The sequence below is a fragment of the Eulemur rufifrons genome, chromosome 7 (genome assembly GCF_041146395.1).
Source record: "Eulemur rufifrons isolate Redbay chromosome 7, OSU_ERuf_1, whole genome shotgun sequence".
NCBI classification, from domain to species: Eukaryota; Metazoa; Chordata; class Mammalia; order Primates; family Lemuridae; genus Eulemur; species Eulemur rufifrons.
The window spans coordinates 281,087,089-281,106,223 of NC_090989.1; the positions used below are offsets into that span (position 1 = coordinate 281,087,089).

Sequence of the window (19,135 nt, forward strand, 5' to 3'; positions counted from 1 at the left end):
GCAGAGCCTTATGAAAGCTGCCAAGGAGTGCAGTGGTGCAGCCCGCCCGTTTACTAGCTGTGTGACCTTGGGCAAGTCACCTCACCTCTCTGGGCTGGACGCTCCGTGGGAACCTGCGGGGGAGTGGGTCCCCACCGGCATCCTGGCCGACGCCAGGGGTGGGGGGCAATTCTCCAGTCAACTCCCTTTGCCCACAGGGCCAGGACGCTGGCACCTACACCTGTACTGCTGAGAATGCCGTGGGCCGGGCCCGCCGCCGCGTGCACCTCACCATCCTGGCGCTGCCTGTGTTCACCACCCTGCCTGGGGACCGCAGCCTGCGCCTCGGGGACAGGCTGTGGCTTCGCTGTGTGGCCCGGGGCAGCCCTACCCCCCGCGTTGGCTGGACCATCAACGACCGGCCAGTCACAGGTCTGGGCCAGCTGGGGGCACATGGGACAGAGACCAGCACCCTGGGGGGCCGAGGAGGGCGGACAGGTGGCAAGACCCAACCCCGTGGACCCGGGGAGGCTGTCGGCCGGCCCTGTGGTTCTAGGTCTCCAGTCTGGGCCCTGTGCAGGGGACAGAACAAACTCAGTCGTGGCCATGTCCAACGAGCCATGTATCAGGGACGGCAAGAAGCCACCTGAGAAGATGACTCAACCCAGAGACCACAGGGCCGGGAGAGGGGGCCTGTGTTCTAGCCCAGAGCTACCGCTCCCATCGTGGGATCCTCCGCCAAGCCCTTCCCTGGGTGGCTCTGCCCTCCCACCTGGGACCCCGCATTTCTAATTCGGAGTGCACAGGTGTGAAACACCTTTGCACACCTGTGGTGAAGGCCTGGCTGGGTCCCACCACTTCCCTGGGGGGACCGGGGGCGAGGGTCCGGCCTCCCTGAGCCCAGCTTCTTCACCAGTAAAGTGGAGGTAACAGGGGTCCCGAGGACAGAGTGACAACACAAGGGCCGCGCTTGGCACCAGGCCTCACCCAGAGCAAATATCCAGGCAGGCGGCCACTTGTCCTGATGCCTGCAGTGAGGCAGTGTCTGACCCACGGCAAAGGAGAGCAAGGCCCGGTGATAGAATCCATCTCTTGAAGCCACAGCAATGTCTCTGCAAGTGCCACATGTTCGTTGTCCCCCATGGCCCTCCCGTGACCCCTTGGCAAGCTCACAGTGCGCACCTCAGAGTGATAAAACCCTCTAACATGGCCTGTGCCTCCCATGAGCCAGTGTCTTGGTCAGCCGTCACCCTGGGAGAAGGGCCACTCCCTCTGTTTCTGTGTCTTTATTTAGCACCTGCTGGGTACCCAGGTCTGAGTGAAGCATGGGGGCAGGAGTTCCCTGCACCTGCACTCAGGGTCCCCATGTCCTTCTCCACCACAGAAGGGGTGTCGGAACAGGATGGGGGCAGCACGCTGCAGCGGGTGGCGGTCACCAGGCAGGACAGCGGGACCTACGTCTGCTGGGCCGAGAACAGAGTGGGCCGCGTGCAGGCCGTCAGCTTCGTCCACGTGAAGGGTAGGCCCCGGGCCCGGGCGGCCTTTCTCTCTCGACTTCCGTGGAACCCAGTCTCGGACAGTGGCTCTCCACCTGCTGCACACGGAATCCCCCGGGGACTTTCTGAAATGCCGAGGCCCAGGTTCCACCTCCCACTCAGTAAACCAGCCTCTCTGGGGCAGCACCCGGGCATCAGTGTTTTTTACCCGACAGCTCTGGCTGCAGGTAGAGCTGGAGTCTGACCAGTGCCTGCAGCACTACCTGCAGCTGGGCGGTGCCAGGGTGTGAGGAGGGCCTGGGGCCAGGGCAGCCTGGCTGAAAGATGCCCAAAGCTCGCCAGCCTGCCAGTTGTCCCCTGTGGCCTTCCCCACCCAGAGGAGCACAGTGACCCTAGGTGATGCCATAACTTAGTTTGCTCAGCTCCAGGATAGGTGTGGCCTGAGGGAGGGAATGAGCAGCCCCAGGCACCAGGGCGCAGCTGCAGCTCTTGGTAAATCCAACCTCAGGAAACAGGAAGGAGGGAAACTGGCACAGGGCATCCGAGAGTGTTTTGAGTCCCGTGAAACTCAGTGTTGCTGTGCACAGCAGAGGTGTCCTGATGTTCTTGTTTTCCTATAGCTCTTGATTTCCAAAGTACTGGCAGGTACTCTGCAGCTGGTGTAACCCATCTGTGAGAGCGAGTATCTGACATACGTAACGCTGTACTCCCACCTGTGCCTGTCTCAGGCATCACTAGTCAATCACAGCACTATTCCCACTCAGCTTCAAATCCTGCTCAGCACAGTTCCTGGTAGCCGCAGCCAGTCAGTGACTTGACCCCTGACATGATACCCTGATGCGTATGATGCTGGGCTAGCAGGAGTCTTTGTAGGCCCCTGGCGGCATGGGTTGGGCAGGCCACTGGGGACAGGTTTATGGGAGGTTGAGCCTAAAGGGAGCCTGTCTCCTGACCACTTGCTTAATGTCACCCCATGCAGAGGCTCCTGTCCTACAAGGGGAGGCTTTCTCCTACCTGGTGGAACCTGTAGGGGCCAGCGTCCAGCTCGACTGTGTGGTCCGTGGAGACCCAGCGCCCAACATCCGCTGGTTCAAAGATGGCCTTCCGCTGCGAGGCAGCCGCCTCCGGCACTGGCCGCAGAATGGCTCCCTGGCCATTCCCAGGACCGAGGCAAGACGGGGCCTGGCACCTTGGGGGGGGCACCCGGGACAACCCTACGCTTTTTCTGACTGTTCAGGAGGCTTCTTTAGGTTGGCACCTCCTCTACTGTCCGCAAAGCACTTCCCTGCCCGGTCACCAGACATCGTCCCACCCCTACCTACGGTGACCTCCAGCCAGTGACTTAACTTTTCTGTGCTTTGGTCACCTCACCCACTCAGTGGTGCTAATAATTATTTACACCTCACAGGGTTATAGTGAGAAATCAGTGAGATGACTCATACCAGGGATTTAAGAATGGTCGCTGGGTAGTGTCCCAAAAGTTTTATTATTATTAACAACCCTATGGGGGCAGGGTAGGCAGGTAATAGTGTCCCCATTTTACATATGAAGACACTGATGCTCAGAGAGGCCCACAAGCAGTAAGTGAAGGAGGCAGGACCCCACCCAGCTCTCCTGGCTCCTTCTCCACACTGTTTCCAAAGCCTCAGGCACTAGGGCAGCTGCCTCTCACCTTCCCTCTGTGTCCCAAGTGCCAGTGATTGTGCAGAAATCCATAAGTCAGTCTTGACTCAAGTTCATCTTTGGGGCCTTAATCTTGCCCATGTGGGAGCCTTTGTCTGGATAGCAGCAATAATAGGACAGGTAACAATGGCAGCGGCAGTAGTAATCGGGGCTACCATTACCCAGGCACTCTCTGTGGGCAGACACTGCACCTCCACTTCATGGGCATCATTTCAGTTAATGCTTGAAACAGTCCTAGTGGTTATTTCTATTTCAGAGCTGGGGAAACTGAGACTCCAGAGACATGGGAATGTCCAATAATGGGTTCAGTGCAGTAAACAGTAGGGCTGGGATTCGGTCCCATGTTGGTCCGACCTCCAAGTCTACACTCTCAAGTTTGTGCCATGCTGTCCCCGACTGTCCCTTGGGAGTGGCATAGACGGTGGCCTCAGGCTGCCCTTGCCCCATCTCATGGTGGCGCTGCCACTCAGAATGCACTGAGCCAGCTCTCTTCCTGAGTTCCACTCACATCTGGGAACAAAGCTTCCTTGGCCGCCTAAGTTAGGGAAACACTGCACACCACGTCGCTTCTGGAAGAGTCGAGGTGCACGTTGGGACAGTAAAGGCCCTGAGAAATCCTGCAGTTCAGAAATGTGCTGTTGCCTGACTCAGTGTCTCCCAAAATTATTCGACCGTGGAAACTGTTTTCCCCAAGGATTCCCGAACAATGTGCCGCGGAGCAGCAAGATTTCAGTGTACACGGTTTGGGAGAGGTGGATCTAGATCACGCTCTCCCACAGTGGCTGTCCTTAGGGCAGTTATTCCGTCCCCTTAGTCACACCCCGGTTCCAGGTGTGCAAAGGGGCCGTGTTCTCTTTGCACTTCTATTGACAAGTGGCTACAGAGGCCCCCCGGATGCACTGTGGGGAATCGGGTGTCCCTGGCTGGTTTATTCTTTAAGCTCCTTGCTGGCTGGATGGGTCTGGGTCCCGTCACCCCTTGCATGCCCGCCCGTCCCGAGCTGCTGGTCATCTCTCCTGAGCACCCCCACCCCCGCTGCCCACCTGCAGAGGGACGACGCGGGACAGTACCAGTGCCTGGCAGAGAACGAGATGGGCACAGCAAAGAAAGTGGTGCTGCTCGTGCTTCAGAGTGAGTCTCGGCCTCCCCTCCCCCAGTGGGGTGGGGGCGTGGGCAGTGGCACCCAGGGACAGCGGTGTCTGGCGTGGCCAAGAGAGGCAGGCCGGAGACTTGGAAATCTTTAAGCTAGTATTTCTTTGGGACACACAGCCGGAGTCCTGTGAAACGTTCCCAAATGTGTGCGGGACCCAGGGTGAGGCTAATGGGTACCCGGCCCCCACCAGCCAGGCCTGGGGGAGCTGGTTATTTAAAACCCAAGACTCCATCGAGATCCTAGGGACAGCTCTTGCATTTGCCAAGCGCTGCTGAGCCTCCAAGTAACCCTGTGAAGTAGTCTCAGCAGGGGTTTTGTAGGGAGTGTTTTATCGAAGAGGAGCACACACGTGGAAAAGAGCACAGATCATAGGTGTTGAGCTCAGTGACCTTTTATACCATGAACCCACCAGCTGACCAGCACCTAAATAACAGACTAGACCAGCGTCGGAGCCCAGAGCCCCCAGCATGCCCCTTCCACCCGCAGGCCCCTGCCCCAAGTCCCACGCTTTGCCTGTTTTTATTCTTTTAAAAAACAGCTTCATAGGCCAGGCACAGTGGCTCACACCTGCAACCCTAGCACTCTGGGAGGCCAAGGCGGGAGGATTGCTTGAGGCCAGGAGTTCTGGACCAGCCTGAGCAACATAGCCAGACCTTGTCTCTCCAGAAAATAGAAAAATCAGCCAGGTGTGGTGGCACAAGCCTGTAGTCCCAGCTACTCGGGAGGCTGAGGCAGGAGGATCTCTTGAGCTCAGGAGTTTGAGGTTGCAGTGAACTGTGATGACACCACTGCACTCTAGCCAGGGTGACAGAGCCATACCCTGTCTCAAAACAAAACTAAAAACAAACAATAAAAACGCAGCTTTACTGAGATAATAACTTACATACCATAAAGTTCACCCATTCATACGATGGAATGCTGCTATTCAACCTTAAGGAGGAAGGAAATTCTGACACAGGCTACAACATGGATGAACCAGGAGGGCATTCTACTGACTAATACAGGCCAGTCACAAAAAGACAAATGCTGCATGATTCCACTTATATGAAATACCCAGACTAGTCAAAATTGTAGAGACAGACAGTAAAATGGTGGTTGCTAAGGGCTGGGGGGAGGGGAATGGAAGTTGGTGTTATTGGGTGCAGAGTTTCAGTTTTGCAAGATGGAAAAGTTCTAGACATTGGTTGCACAACAGTGTAATATGCTTAACGCTACAGAACTGTATACTTACGAATGGCTCAACGGTAACTTTCATGTATTGTGGTTTTTACCACAATTTTTAAAAAGTAAAAAACTTCACCCATTATAAGTATACAGTTTAGTGATTCTAGGTAAGTTTACAGAGTTGTACAGCCTGTGCCATGCCCATTCTCAGAAGATGTTCATCATTCCAGAAAGTTCCCTCTGCCCATCTGCAGTCGATCTCTGTTACCACCCCAGCCCCAGGGAACCATGGAACTGCTTTCTGTCTTACAGATGTGCCTGTCCTGGAAATCTCATATGAGTGGACTCATATGTAGCCTTGGTACATGTATCAGTGTATCATGTATCTTCCATGTATCAGTGTTACTGAGTCATCCACGTCGTAGCATGTTACAGCATGTATCAGTTCTTCATGCCTTTTTGTTACTAAACAGTATTGCATTGTAAGGATAGACTACATTTTTTGTCCATTCACCAGTTACTGGACATCAGATTATTTCTAAATTTTGGCTATTATGAATAATGCTTCTGGGCACATCTGTGTACCCGTGTTTGGTGGATATGTGTTCTCATTTATCTTTGGGTAGATTCCTAGGAGTGTAATTGCTGAGTGACATGGTAAGCGCAGGTCTAACTTTTTAAGAAACCACCGATGGGCTGCGCCATTTTACTTTTCTTCCAGCAGCATGTGAGGTTTTGATTTGTTTACAATCCTGGCCACTAGTTGATAATGTCACTGTTTTTATTTTAGCTATCATAGAGGGGATGAATTGATGTCTCACTTCATCTGTGTTCCCCTAGTAACTAATGGTACTGTGCATCTTTTCATGTGTTTGTTAGTCATTCATTGATCCTCTTGGGCTCAGGGTCTGTTCGGAATTTGTGCTTTTTTTTTTTTTCTTAGAGACAGAGTCTCTGGAGTGCAGTGGTGTGATCACAGCTCACTGCAATCTTGAATTCCTGGGCTCAAGTGATCCTCCTGCTTCAGCCTCCCAAGGAGCTAGGACTACAAGCTCACGCCATCACGCCTGGCTAATTTTTTTTTTTTATTTTTTGTGGAAACAGGGTCTCACTATGTTGCCCAGGCTGGTCTCAAACTTCTGACTTCAAGCGATCCTCCCACCTCAACTTCCCAAAGTGCTGGCATTATAGGCATGAGCCACTGTGCCTGGCCTGTGCCCTTTTTTTTAATTGAGTTGTCTTATTAATGAGTTCTAAGAGCTCTTTATATAATGTAGCTACAAGTCCTCTATTAGACACATGCTCTGCAAATATTGTCCCCCAGTCTGTGGCTTCTCTTTGCATTTTCTTAGTGGTGCCTTTGAAGAGCAAAAGTGCTAAAATTTGACAAAGTCCAAATTTATCAATTTTGTATTTTTTTGGATCATGTGTTTGGTGTTATATCTAAAAAAAAAGAAAAACTTTGCCTAACCTAAGGTCATATTTTCTTCTATAATTTTTATAATTTCAGTTCTTTTGTTAAATTAATTACTAAGTATTTTATTATTTGGGGTGCTATTTTGGATGGAATTGTTTTCTTAGTTTGATTTGTGGATTTTTCATTTCTAATACATAGAAATACGGTTGATTTTTATATCATATTATCTATAAATAGAGACAGTTTGACCTCTTTCTTTCCAATCTATCTATATATTATACCTTTGCACTGCCTGTTGCATTGGTCAGACCCTCTGGTACAATGTTGGATGGAGTGGCGGGAGCAGACATCCTTGCCTCGCTCTTAGTTTTAGGTGGGAGGATTCAGTCTCTTACCATTAAGTATGATGTCAGCTGTGAGGTTTTTGTAGCTGCCCTTATCAGGTTGAGCAAGTTCCCCTTTTATACCTAGTTTGTTGAGAGTTTTTGTCATGGCTGGAGTTAGGTTTCTGGTCCCAGACGAGGTGGTGCAAATGCTAAAAACTGTTCCTGTTCCTCTTGCTAAAAACCTTGCACTTTATGTGGAAGCAAAGAGAAAGAGACCCTGGAAAGCAGAGAAAAGGACGATTGACTGTGGATCTTGGGACCTGAGGAACAATATGGTGGTGAATTCCTTGGTTTTCCTTCTTGTCTCTTACATCCTGGGCTGGTTGCTTGAGAAACCAACAACCTGGAAACACCAATGGGCTCTGCCACACACACACACACACACACACACACACACACACACGGTCCCCAACAAGAACCTGTTCTCTCTTGCTAAATGGCTAGGAAGGGGACAGCATAGCAAGAAAGAAAACTTGTAGATAACAACCTCCCTGCTCCAGCCAACCACCACGAAAAAGGCCCCAGGCCCATTAACAAATACCGAGTAGGGGCCTACATTCCACCTGCATGGCTGGGGCCCTGCTCTCCCTGGCTGGGGCGGGGCGCTGTCAGATGAGGCCTGATGAAGAGACAGAACTTCCACTGCTTCACTCGCTGAGCGGGGAGCCCCTCCCACACAGGCCAAGTGATGGCCAAGTGGGAGCAAAAAAGGGTGTCCCTCCCCATCCCACCCAGGGTGGTGTCAGACAAAGCCTCGCATGAAGCCAGAACGCCTACCCTGCCCAGCAATAATGAGGCACCCCTCCCTGCTCTGGGGTATCAGGGGAAGGAACCCTGGACTTCCGCTGCCCCCTGCAGAAGTGAAGTGGCACCTCCTTGCCCCCAGCAGTGTCAGAGAAAGCCTGCTAACGTGGAGACCAGATAAGAACCCACGACTTACAATAGGGGAACTTAGTTGTCACACCAAGAACAAGGAAAGCTCAGCCAGAATGAGCAAAGGCAATCCACAGACACCAGCGGAGATGGTGCAGACGCTTGAGGGCACACCGGCCGAGATGGTGCAGACGCTTGAGGGCTACAGGCACCCGCTGCAGGGTCACCAGCCTGGGTACCCCCTTCTTTCCCATTTTAGCCATCCTGGAGAGCCCGTAGCAGCAAATGGACAGGAGTTATCATCCCCATCTTTCGGATGAGAAAACTGAGGGTCAGGGAGTGACCTGGTGAGAGTCACTCACAGTAGGTGACAGAGCCCAGTCTGCCCATTTCCTCGGACATCACATAGAGGCAGTTCTGGCAAGTGGCACCTCTTGCTTCCTACATGTTGCCAGAACATTGAGGCAACAGGCTTGGTTTAGCCAAATCATGATAGAGCCAAATAGCAGAATGCCACAAAGCCACTAAAAACCAGTGTGTAATGGCATGGAAAGGTGGTCATCTACGTGGAGTAAAAATAAAAGCAGGTATGTGCGACGTGGCCATATTTCCATCAGGAGACAATGTCCGGAGGGCAACTCGCAGGCATGGTAGCAGGGTGGGGGGCCGGGTGTCGTTCTCACTGTCTCCTTTCCGCCGCTCTGTATTCTCCAGTGTGTCTGAATGAACATGTGCCACTCGAATGTGCAAAAATAATAAAATGTTCCTAAAAGCTTCCCGGGACTCCCACAGGTGCCCCGGTGTTCCAGGTGGAGCCCCAGGACACGACGGTGAGATCGGGGGATGAGGTGGCCCTGCGGTGCCAGGCCACTGGAGAGCCAGCGCCCACGATTGAGTGGCTGCGGGCGGGCCGGCCCTTGGAGCCCAGCCAGCGGCTGGGGACCCTGCCCGACGGGAGCCTGTGGCTGCAGCGCGCGGAGGCTGAGGATGCGGGCGCGTACGAGTGCGTCGCTCACAACCGCCTGGGCTCTGCCACAGCCCGGGCCTTCCTGGCCGTGAGAGGTGCGAGGCGTCCCCGCCCAGACCTTCGTGGACAGAGGCAGGGTCTCCTGCACGGTGGGGATTTGTGTGCTGCTTGCGGGCCTGGCCCTGCCCTGCCACCTCCCCACCTCTTCTCTTTGCTTAGTCACAGACTCGGAATGAACCAGCTGGGAGGGCTTTACGGGCCATCTTGTCTACCCTGCCCATTTACAGCTGGGGAAACTGAGTCTCAGAGGTGGTAGGTGTTTGCTGCTTACCTTGGACAAGGGACCCTGGCTGTTCCAGCTTAATTAGCACAAACACTTGTCCTCTGCTTGGACACTCCACCACCCCGTGAAGCAGACAGAGTAAGATAAGAATGTCCATGGTGCTCTTGGGGGCAGCTATGAAAAGTCAGTGAATTAGCACTTGTCCCAAGCTTGGCACGTGGCCTGGCCATGGTAGGTGGTCGGAACGGGTGTTGTTTAGTGGTGTTTCCAACCCCTGCCACCTCGGATTCCACGATCAGCTCCCTTCTCCCTCCTGAGGAACCACAGTAAAATGCCTCAGACCTGCACAGAGGAAAGCCCAGCACATTATTTGGAACGGTCTGTGCCTCTGTAGTAAATACCCCCTGTGTGTGGCCTTGTGTCTCCCTCCCTGTCTGTGGCAGACATCACTAATCTATCGCCACACACACTGTCAAAATCTTTCTCCACAGAGCCCTCTCCAGGCAGTGCTTCTTGACTTACTGGAATTGGGACTTGACACTTTGTGGCTTGAAAATCATGTGAACCCCACTGGCAACCAAATGTGGGACCCTTCCTGGCCCCTTCTCTCCTCATCTCCTGCAGGCAGGGGTAGGAGGCCAACCAATGCAGCTCTGAAAGCTCAGCGGTTCTCCGATGCCCAGCCAGAGACACTGTCTCAGGGGTAGATTTAAGTCTGTGCAGACCACCCCGCCCCCTGTTTCAGGACTTGGTCTCAGTTCCTACCCCCTCCAGTTGACAAAGCCCCAGTCCGAACCACAGAGCTGTGCAGGTAGCCTCTGTATGCTTTCCTGGGGCTACTACAAAGGACCTCCAGCCGGGGCTCAAACAGCAGGCATGCTATCTCACAGCAGGCCGGAAATCTGAGAGCCAGGGTCAGCAGTGCTGGGCCGTGACTGAGAACCTCGCCCCAGCTGCTGATGTTTGCTGGTGACCCTGCATTCCTCGGCCTGTGGGAGCACCATCCCGCCTCTGCCTTCCCCTGTATGTAGAAGGATGACAGTCATTTTGGATTAGGGCCCACCCTAATGACCTCATTTTAACTTGGTTTCCTCTATAGAGACCCTCTCTTCAAATAAGGTCACATTCTGAGGTCCTGGGGTTAGGACTTCAACATGTTAATTCCAGAGGGGTGTGCACACTTCAACCCATAATAGCCTCCTTATTTATTTAATGGAAACAGGTATTTTTCCTGCATCTGTGCTAACCGTAGAAAAGCCAGATACTATAGAAATCCATGAAGAAAGAAATTCTCTCCCGTAATTCAATTGCCAGGCATAGCTTGGGCAATTATTTGGGGGTATATTCTTCCACACTCTTTTCTCTGAACGTAAGAGAGGCAGTTTTTTCTTTTAACAAATGAGGTCAAATTCACAGGTTGTCTTTATAACCTGCGGTTTTTACTCTGCGTTGGACAATGTCCCCCACGGGTGAACCATGTCTTCTTCATTGGCTTCAGGTCATTCCACGGGAACAGTTTTTATCTTAATTTCTTTTAGCTCTGTTAAATAAGCCACATAGTTTATTTTTCCAGTTTCCCGTCTAAAAACCACACTGTGGTGCACATCTTCGTGCAGTGGCCTGAATGTTTCTAGAGGACAAGTTCTTGCGAGGGGCACTGATAGGTAAAACTATAAATTTGTCTTCCCTGCTGCCTGCTTCATTCCTCCTTCCATGTCAGCCTGGTGGGTCCCAACCCTGGCCTTGTTGGGGACAAGAGGCTGCTGAGTCACCCCATGTCCGAGAAAGTTGGCAGTGGCTTGCCATGCCTGGGTTCCAATTTCATGTCTCCTTCCGAAACTGCCCCGGTCATGTTCCTGCCTTCTTGTCTGTGGTTCCCAATTCTGTCCTCACCCCTCATTAAAAGGCCAAGGACAGGTTCATGGCCCCTCTTCCATCCCTCCCATGAATGCCAGAGCAGCAGATATTGATGAGAAACATCCCAGATGGGCAGCAAATCTCATCAAATCCCATCTAGAGACTGCAGGAAATAGCACTGCTTCCTAGAATCCAAAATTAGCCAGCCCCCTGATTCGCCCATTTAGGATCTGGCAGTTGAGTGTCTTATGTTATTTTTTGACAGATCATGGGCAATTTGTTGTTAATTTCCCCGGAGAGCTGGTGAGTGGAGAGGCAGGCTAACTTCTGTCTCTCGCCCCCTGGAATGCCATCTGCCTAAACGAGACAGCTGGTGCATTAGTCAGAGGAAGTGCCCCTGTGCCTGTGCCATGCATTTGATTAGTGCTAAAGAGCATCTGCTCGCAGACTGCCTGGCGGCCGCTAGGACACCAGCCCACCCCAGCCAAGCCAGCTGCAAGGTGGCCGGAGCCAGTGCCCCTGATGGAATGGGGGTGTTCAGGCGAGGGCACTCAGATCTGGCTCAGTGCCCTGAATCCCCCAGCAAGCCAGCATACCTCCCCATCACTGGCTCCTGCATGTCTGTGGTCCCACCTCCTCATTTTACAGAGGAGTCAACTCAGGTGTGGCTTGGGGGCCTCACATGGCCATGTTTCAAGGAAAGTGATGGCAGAGCCAGAATTTGGAGCCAGGACCCGCTGGGCATTGAGTCCATCATCCATTAGCTGTGTATCCTTGGGCAAGTTACTTTACCTCTCTGACCCCCTGTTTACTCCTTCATGAAATGGGAATGACAACTATGGGCATGGGGTTGGATAGCAAGTCCACACTGCTCTTTTCCTTTTTCCCAGGGGAGCCACGGGGGAGCTGGGGTAGCATGATTGGGGTGATCAATGGCCAGGAATTTGGGGTGGCCACACTCAACACCAGCGTACAGCAGGAGGTGCATTCTGGAGTCACCACCATCCGGAGTATCATCAGCCACATCCCAGCAAATGTGGGTAAGTGGGGACAAGAGTGTCATCTGCATCTGGGCCCATCACCCCAGCACACCGGGACCCTCTGGCACCTGCTGGACCCGGGGGAGGCAAAGCCCGTGCTCCCGGGTTTGCTCAGGGGCTGAGCACTGGTGCGCATCTAGCGCCTCTAGCAGCCAAGTCCAGGCCAGAGCGGACTTGGTGCGGGCAGCTCCTCTCCACCTTGCAACCCGCCCACACCATGCGGTAACGGCATGAAAGTCAGCCCCAGAGACGGTGGGAATGGTCAGGGTTTTGTGGATGCAGGTGCTCAGAGCATGGGTTGTGAAGCCACTGATGCCACGTGAGGCTCGTCCCCACGGTCGAGGCCAGGGCCGGTAGGATTGGAGGGACCACCGGTGAGGATTGAGGGGTGCTGGCCGGGGGCGAACAAAAGCAGGAAATGTGGGGAATCAAATTACCTAGAAAACCTAGAGGACCAACAGCTGTCTGTCCACTTGCACACCGCCCCATCGCACGCGTGCCTGCGCGGATGAATGTCTGGGAGACGTGCAGACCTTGTCACCGTGGACCTCGCTGTCTCACTCTTCCCAGGGACCCGTGGCCCCTCCTGGGGGTCCAGAGCAGAGGAAGGGCGGTGCTCATGGGGTCTTTACTAGCAACAGCTCCTCCGAAGCTGCCCTTGACCACAGTCCTGTGTGGGGTCAGGGGACTTTGCCAGGGATCACTCCGAGCTGGCTGTCAGCAGAGAGCCGATGAGGCCAGATGCTGCCCGGAGGTGGCTGCTTATTCCAGCTGCAGGAGCAAGAGCGGTGGAGAAACATCTGGCCCCAGGCCAGTGGGCCAGGCCCTGCTCAGTGGAAACAGACACAGAGAGGTTGAGAAGGTTCTGCCCATGCACAGGGGCCCGGCCGGCTCTTATTAATGCCACAGAGCTGCCACTATCTCCGACCCCAAGCAAGTGGGGAATGGGCTGTGCCCCTGCCCAGTCCATGGCCCCACCTGGCCCTGAGAGGAAGGCTGGGCATGTGTGAAGGTCTGAGAAGCCATGTCAGCTTTTTGGCTTTTTTCAAGTGGTTTGGAGCAATCCTTCCTCTCCCGGGCTCTTCCAGATGGAAACTTTGACAATTTTCAACTCGGGCCAGCAAATATGTCATGACAGTTCATGGAGTCCGAGGCTCCGTGGTGACCCAGGAGTCTACAATCTGTATTTGTTGAACCGAGTTGAATATCAACAAGTTGCGTGCATTTCTTTGTGTAAATTTATTTTACTGATTTTCACGACTCCATGAAGTAGGTTATTTGCCTTCTCTGTCCCAGGCCCTGCTTAAGTAACTGGCACAGGTGGTCAAGACTGAGTGTGGGTGGGGAGGGAAGGGGTTGAGCTCCCTGGGGGCAGTGGGAGCCACAGAGGGACCTGGAGCAGGAGGGGGGCCACCCTGAGGATCCAGCCCTAACCCGGCCTCCATGCCCCCCCCCCCAGGGCCTCTGATGCGGGTGCTTGTGGTCACCATCGCCCCCATCTACTGGGCCCTGGCCGGAGAGAGCGGGGAGGCCCTGAACGGCCACTCCCTGACGGGTGGCAGCTTCCGGCAGGAGTCACACATGGAGTTTGCTACAGGTGAGCAGGGTCTCCCCCGGGGTGGGCCGGGTAAGCCCGAGGCCTGAGCCCAGGGCCACCCCGTGGTGACTTTGGCCTGGGTGGGGTGGATTGCAGGGGAGCTGCTGACAATGACCCAGGTCGCTCGGGGCCTGGACCCCGATGGCCTTCTGCTCCTTGACATGGTGGTCGATGGCATTGTCCCCGAGAGCATGGCTGATGCAGATCTTCAAGTGCAGGTGGGGAGGGTCACGCCCTGGGGTGTGTGTATGGGGTGGGTGAGAGAGAATGGAGTATCCTGTCCCCACCCACCCCCGAACAGCCAGGCCCACTGTCCCTCCTGACACCCCAGCAGAGGCCGGATCACGGCCTTGGACTCAGGGTAGGACTAGCAGGTTGTAACAGGCTCAGCCGGGGGCCCAGTGGGAGGACACTCTGAGCCCAGCTTCTTGGGGACAGAGAATTCTCCCCATTCCATGAGCAAGAGCACAAAGGGAAGTGGGTTGCCCAGGGCTGCCTGGCAGGTTGGAGGAACTGCTGAGTCGCCCACCCGGTTCTTCTCCCCCAGCAGCCCGCAGCCTCTGAGTGGGGGCTGAGGGTCCCAGGCTGCATGGGAGTCAAAATCCCAGCATCCTCCTCCTCCTTCCCCTCCTCTTCCTCCTCCAGGACTTCCAAGAGCGCTACGTGCAGACAGGGCCCGGCCAGCTGTTTGTGGGCTCAACGCAGCGCTTCCTCCATGGCGGCGTCCCAGCGCTTCTGCACTGCAACCACAGCATCCAGTACGACGCGGCCCGGGGCCCCCAGCCCCAGCTGGTGCAGCACCTGCGGGCCTCGGCTATCAGCACGGCCTTCGACCCCGAGGCCAAGGCCCTGCACTTCCAGCTCAACACAGCCCTGCAAGCTGGTGAGGCCCCACCCTTTGTCCCCACCACCCCACTGCTCCAACTAAAAATGCACCTGGCTGAAGGTCACCCCCGGCCCCTGCATCCCTGACCAGAGGCAGGAGACTCGGGGACTGAGACAGCTCGCCTGGTCTGCTCACCTCCAAACTGTCCCCACTCCAGTTCATCCACCCACACCCCTCGCAGGGACACAGCTCTTCAGGCCACTCCTGTGGAAACCTCCGCACCCTTTCCCCAGGCCCCAGGGTGGAGGTCCAACCACCCCGGGCTGATGTTCAAGAGTCAAGCCATGCCCACCCCCTTCTCCCAAGGGGTTGGAGACACTGTCGGAACCCCTGGACACGCATAGGAACATGCCCTATATTCTCACCCAGGGGATACTAACAACACATATCTGAAATGTTTTCGACATTGAACAAGAGATGGTTGTAAGAGCACAGCTTTGAGGTCAGGCAGACCCCGGTTCAAATCCCAGCTGCACCACTTTCTGGCTGGGGCACCTTGGGGCAATGCCCTGGCCCTCTCTGAGCCCCAGCGTTCCCATCTGCACAGGGGGCATGACACAGCCTGCCTTGCAAGGTGTCGGCAGTAGAGATGCTGTCTCTAAAACCCTAGCTCAGCACAGAGTGACCACTGTCCCTACAGTTACACCGTCTGGGTTGCAGAACCCAGCTGCCCCACGCACCTTTGTTCTTGCTGCTATCCACGCTCTCCTGCGCCCCTCTGCTCGCCCTCCGCGCGCGGCGCTGGGCTCTCAGGGTGCAGTTTTGTACTCGCTGACCACCGGTGTTGCACCTTCATGGCTTCTTCTGGGTCTGCCTGACCTACTGCCCAGCCCCTCGGGTGTGTCTCGCAGCCATGGCTCCAACGGGCCGGGTGGGGAACAAGCTCACTGACTCGCTGGCTCTGTCCTACCACCGTCCTGGCTCAGGAGGGGGCACTGCCTGGCCAAACCAGCAGGAGGGAGCTGTGAGCCCGGGTGTGGCCAGGGCAGCCTTGGGGAGGCCCTGTGTCCTTAGGGCATATCCGCTTGGCCTTGCAGAGGAGAATGAAGTTGGCTGCCCCGAGGGCTTTGAGCTGGACTCCCAGGGAGCGTTTTGTGTGGGTGAGTGTTCTCCAACTCCTGAATGCACGTGGGAGGCCTCCCACCCCGAGAGGGGTGACCTGTCCTGGCCAGTTGGCAGGAGAGCCCAGGAGCAGAAACCACCAGACCCCTTCCCACCCCAGACAGGGACGAGTGCTCAGACAGCCCAAGCCCCTGCTCCCATTCCTGCCTCAATGGGCCCGGCCACTTCTCCTGCTCCTGCCCGGCTGGCTTCACCCTGGCCTGGGATGACAGGAACTGCAGAGGTGAGTGGGCCTCGGGTGGAGAGGTGCCCCTCAGACCTGGCCCAGGTGTGCAAGAGGGTCCCTGGGGCCAGCTCTCTGGGGCACATACCTCCAGGGATGGCCCATTCCTGAGGGCATTGGATACCAGCCTGGGAGGCCCGATGCCATGTCCTCACCAGGTCCTTTCCTGCTGTGGGGGCTTCAGAGGGTGAGGCTCAGGTATTGGGGTGACGGGATTCCCAGAGACACACAGGCAGCAACCATGCTTGTACCCGCTGAACCTGGACTCGGCCTCGGGCGCTTTCCCAACACTCAGCATCGTCCCAGTCGGCTGAGGCTGGCGAGGGAGCCGATGTGTGTCCGCCCTGTGTGCTCTGTGTGTCCTCTAAGCCGCACCGCTGGGTGACAGATCTGACCCTGGGGGACTGTCCTGCTGCTGCCCCCTATCTGCACCCCTCCACTCCCACCAGCGGGGCCGGGTGCCCAGGGGGACATTGTCTGCAACCTGGCATGGGAAGCTGCAGGTGGAGGCCCTCAGGGCCCTCGGGGTGGGCTCTGGGTTTGGGGGCAGGGGCAGGATGACGGAAAGAGCTAGCAGGAGGGGTGGGGGCCTTCCTGCCAGGGGCTTCTGGGCCTGGGGACAAGGCCAGTGTAGTGGGCTGGGTCAGTACCAGGGTGGCGAGAAAGGCTTGGGGGACTGTGCTCACACAGCCATCGGCCCCGCCCTCCCCCCAGACGTGGACGAGTGTGCGTGGGATGCCCACCTCTGCCGACAGGGACAGCGCTGCGTGAACCTGCTGGGGTCCTACCGCTGCATCCCTGACTGCGGGCCCGGCTTCCGGGTGGCCGCTGACGGGGCCGGCTGTGAAGGTGACGGGGGCATGGTGTGGGGCCTGGCCATACTCTTGGGAACCCGAGGTCCAGCTGAGGGGAGGCTATGTGTCACCGGGATGCTGGACCTCCAGGGTGACCGGAACTGGCTGCTCTGACAGAGGCCTCGAGGTGCAGAGGGCAGCGCAGCGGAGCCCGACTGGGGACCATGCGCTGTTGCACCTCCGAGGGCCTTGGGGGCCGCCGAGTGCCCTGACCTCAGCGGGCTCGCTGCCCGCCCGGCCTCCCTTCCTTCGCACCATTTTCTAGCTCTGCCCACATGCCAGGCTCCCCAGCCCTTCACAGGCGTGAGCCAGTTCTCTCCTCGCCATGGCCCCGGGGGAGGTCGCGACGTACCCTCCTTACAGATGAGGAAACCAAAGCTCTGGAAGGAGAGTTACGGGCCCAGGGCCTAGACTATGGCAGAGCTCTGCGAAACCCAGGACTCTGCCTCCGAAGCCCACCTTTTTGGCCCCTTCCTTTCTTTTGGACCCAAACCCTCCTGACCTGCAGGCTGGTACAAGTGGGAGGGGTGGCGCATTCAGCCTGGTGGCGCAGCTTGCTGGCACTGAAGTTGGGGAAGGGGCCCAGATGTGCAGGGGGATGGTCTCTGGGCTAGGCCCCGCCCCTGACCGCGCCCCCACCTCCCAGATGTGGACGAATGCCTGGAGGGACTGGACGAGTGTCACTACAACCAGCTCTGCCAGAACACCCCCGGCAGTCACCGCTGCAGCTGCCCCAGGGGGTACCGGATGCAGGGCCCCGGCCTGCCCTGCCTAGGTATGGGGACATGGGAACACACTCCCTCTGGCGGGCACGCCCAGCTCACGGGCAGTGGGTGCTCATGGCACTGGTGCTGGTGAGTGCTGAGAATGACCAAGCAGCAGCGCACTCTGGCCGTGCACTCAGCAGGTGCCCGCATCCGAGCTTCCCCTGCCTGTGGCACCAAAACTTCACCCCGCCCCTGTGGGTCACCTGCCCTGGAAGGCCAGGAGGAGGAGGGGGTTGAGATGAGTGGGTGGATCTCAGAGGGGCTTCGGAGGTAGAATGGACCCTCCAAAGGGCTCAGGGGCTGAGGGGAGCTGGAGTCCGGGATGATGCATGCTCAGAGCTGGGGGAGGCTGGGGTGGCCCCGGAGAGGGACAGCTTGGGGGCAGACCCATGTGCAGCATGTGAGCACCTGAATTCTGGGGCAGTGTGAGGAGAGAGGAAGCTGAAGCCGGGTGGAGTGGCCACAGGCTGCGGCAGTGAGCCCTGAGCCACCCTCTGCCCTGCCCGGTCCCCGCCCCCGGCAGATGTCAACGAGTGCCTGCAGCTGCCCAGGGCCTGCGCCTACCAGTGCCACAACCTCCCGGGCAGCTACCGCTGCCTGTGCCCACCAGGCCAGACCCTCCTCCGTGACGGCAAGGCCTGCACCTCCCTGGAGCGGAATGGACAAAATGTGACCACCGTCAGCCACCGGGGCCTCTTTGTGCCCTGGCTGCGGCCCCAGGCCCCCATCCCTGGTGGCCCCTATCATGCCTGGCTCTCCCTCCGAACGGGACCTGGAGCCCCGAGCAGCGTGGGCCGGGCCTGGTGCCCCGTTGGCTTCATCAGGCAGAACGGCGTCTGCACAGGTAAGACCAGGCCCCAACCATCCCATGGGGCCACACCCGCTATGTTATCCCGGGCTCCTAGGCTGGGCGCGTGGGCACCGCCCACTGAGTTCAGGAAGGCAGGGCTCACAGGCAGTGTGGTGGGTGCGCGGGCAGAGAGCTGCTTCCTCCATCCTGGGCATCTCAGAGCCTTGGCCATGCTAATGGGCAAGGAGCTTCCAAGAGGAGGATGGAGGATTTCCTAAACCATTTGACTTCAGGACACTTGCCCAGGGGAAGGGTCTCCTGGACAAATGTTTCAGGAACCCACTCTGAGAAACCCTGCTCTTGGCACTCAGCGGTAGAGCAGTCAGGGAGGGAGATGCGGAGTGAAGGAGATGTTCGGGCCAACACGAGAATGGGAAGGGTGTCTGGTGGGTACAGGGGTGGGGTTGGGGACCCTGCAGAGGCCGGCACTGGGCTGCAGAGAGGGACAGAGAGGAGGCATCTGCCCGAGGGCAGACACTTCGCCATTCCCGCCTGGGCAGAGGGGCCTGTGGTGGCAGTGGTGCCCCCTCCCTCTGTG

At 56.6% G+C, this 19,135-nt stretch overlaps 1 protein-coding gene across 1 annotated transcript in view; it reads left to right on the forward strand.

The window, feature by feature from the left end:
- HMCN2 (hemicentin 2) overlaps positions 1-19,135 on the forward strand; it is a 139,232-nt gene that overhangs the window by 117,021 nt on the left and 3,076 nt on the right. Inside the window, exons 82-95 of the mRNA XM_069476953.1 lie at positions 198-411; positions 1,364-1,498; positions 2,455-2,645; positions 4,208-4,289; positions 8,944-9,213; positions 12,149-12,298; positions 13,758-13,895; positions 13,992-14,113; positions 14,541-14,778; positions 15,819-15,881; positions 16,004-16,126; positions 16,841-16,975; positions 17,627-17,755; positions 18,271-18,591. Of these exons, the coding sequence (XP_069333054.1) occupies positions 198-411; positions 1,364-1,498; positions 2,455-2,645; positions 4,208-4,289; positions 8,944-9,213; positions 12,149-12,298; positions 13,758-13,895; positions 13,992-14,113; positions 14,541-14,778; positions 15,819-15,881; positions 16,004-16,126; positions 16,841-16,975; positions 17,627-17,755; positions 18,271-18,591 (2,311 nt within the window). The remainder of the gene's footprint in view (positions 1-197; positions 412-1,363; positions 1,499-2,454; positions 2,646-4,207; positions 4,290-8,943; positions 9,214-12,148; positions 12,299-13,757; positions 13,896-13,991; positions 14,114-14,540; positions 14,779-15,818; positions 15,882-16,003; positions 16,127-16,840; positions 16,976-17,626; positions 17,756-18,270; positions 18,592-19,135) is intronic.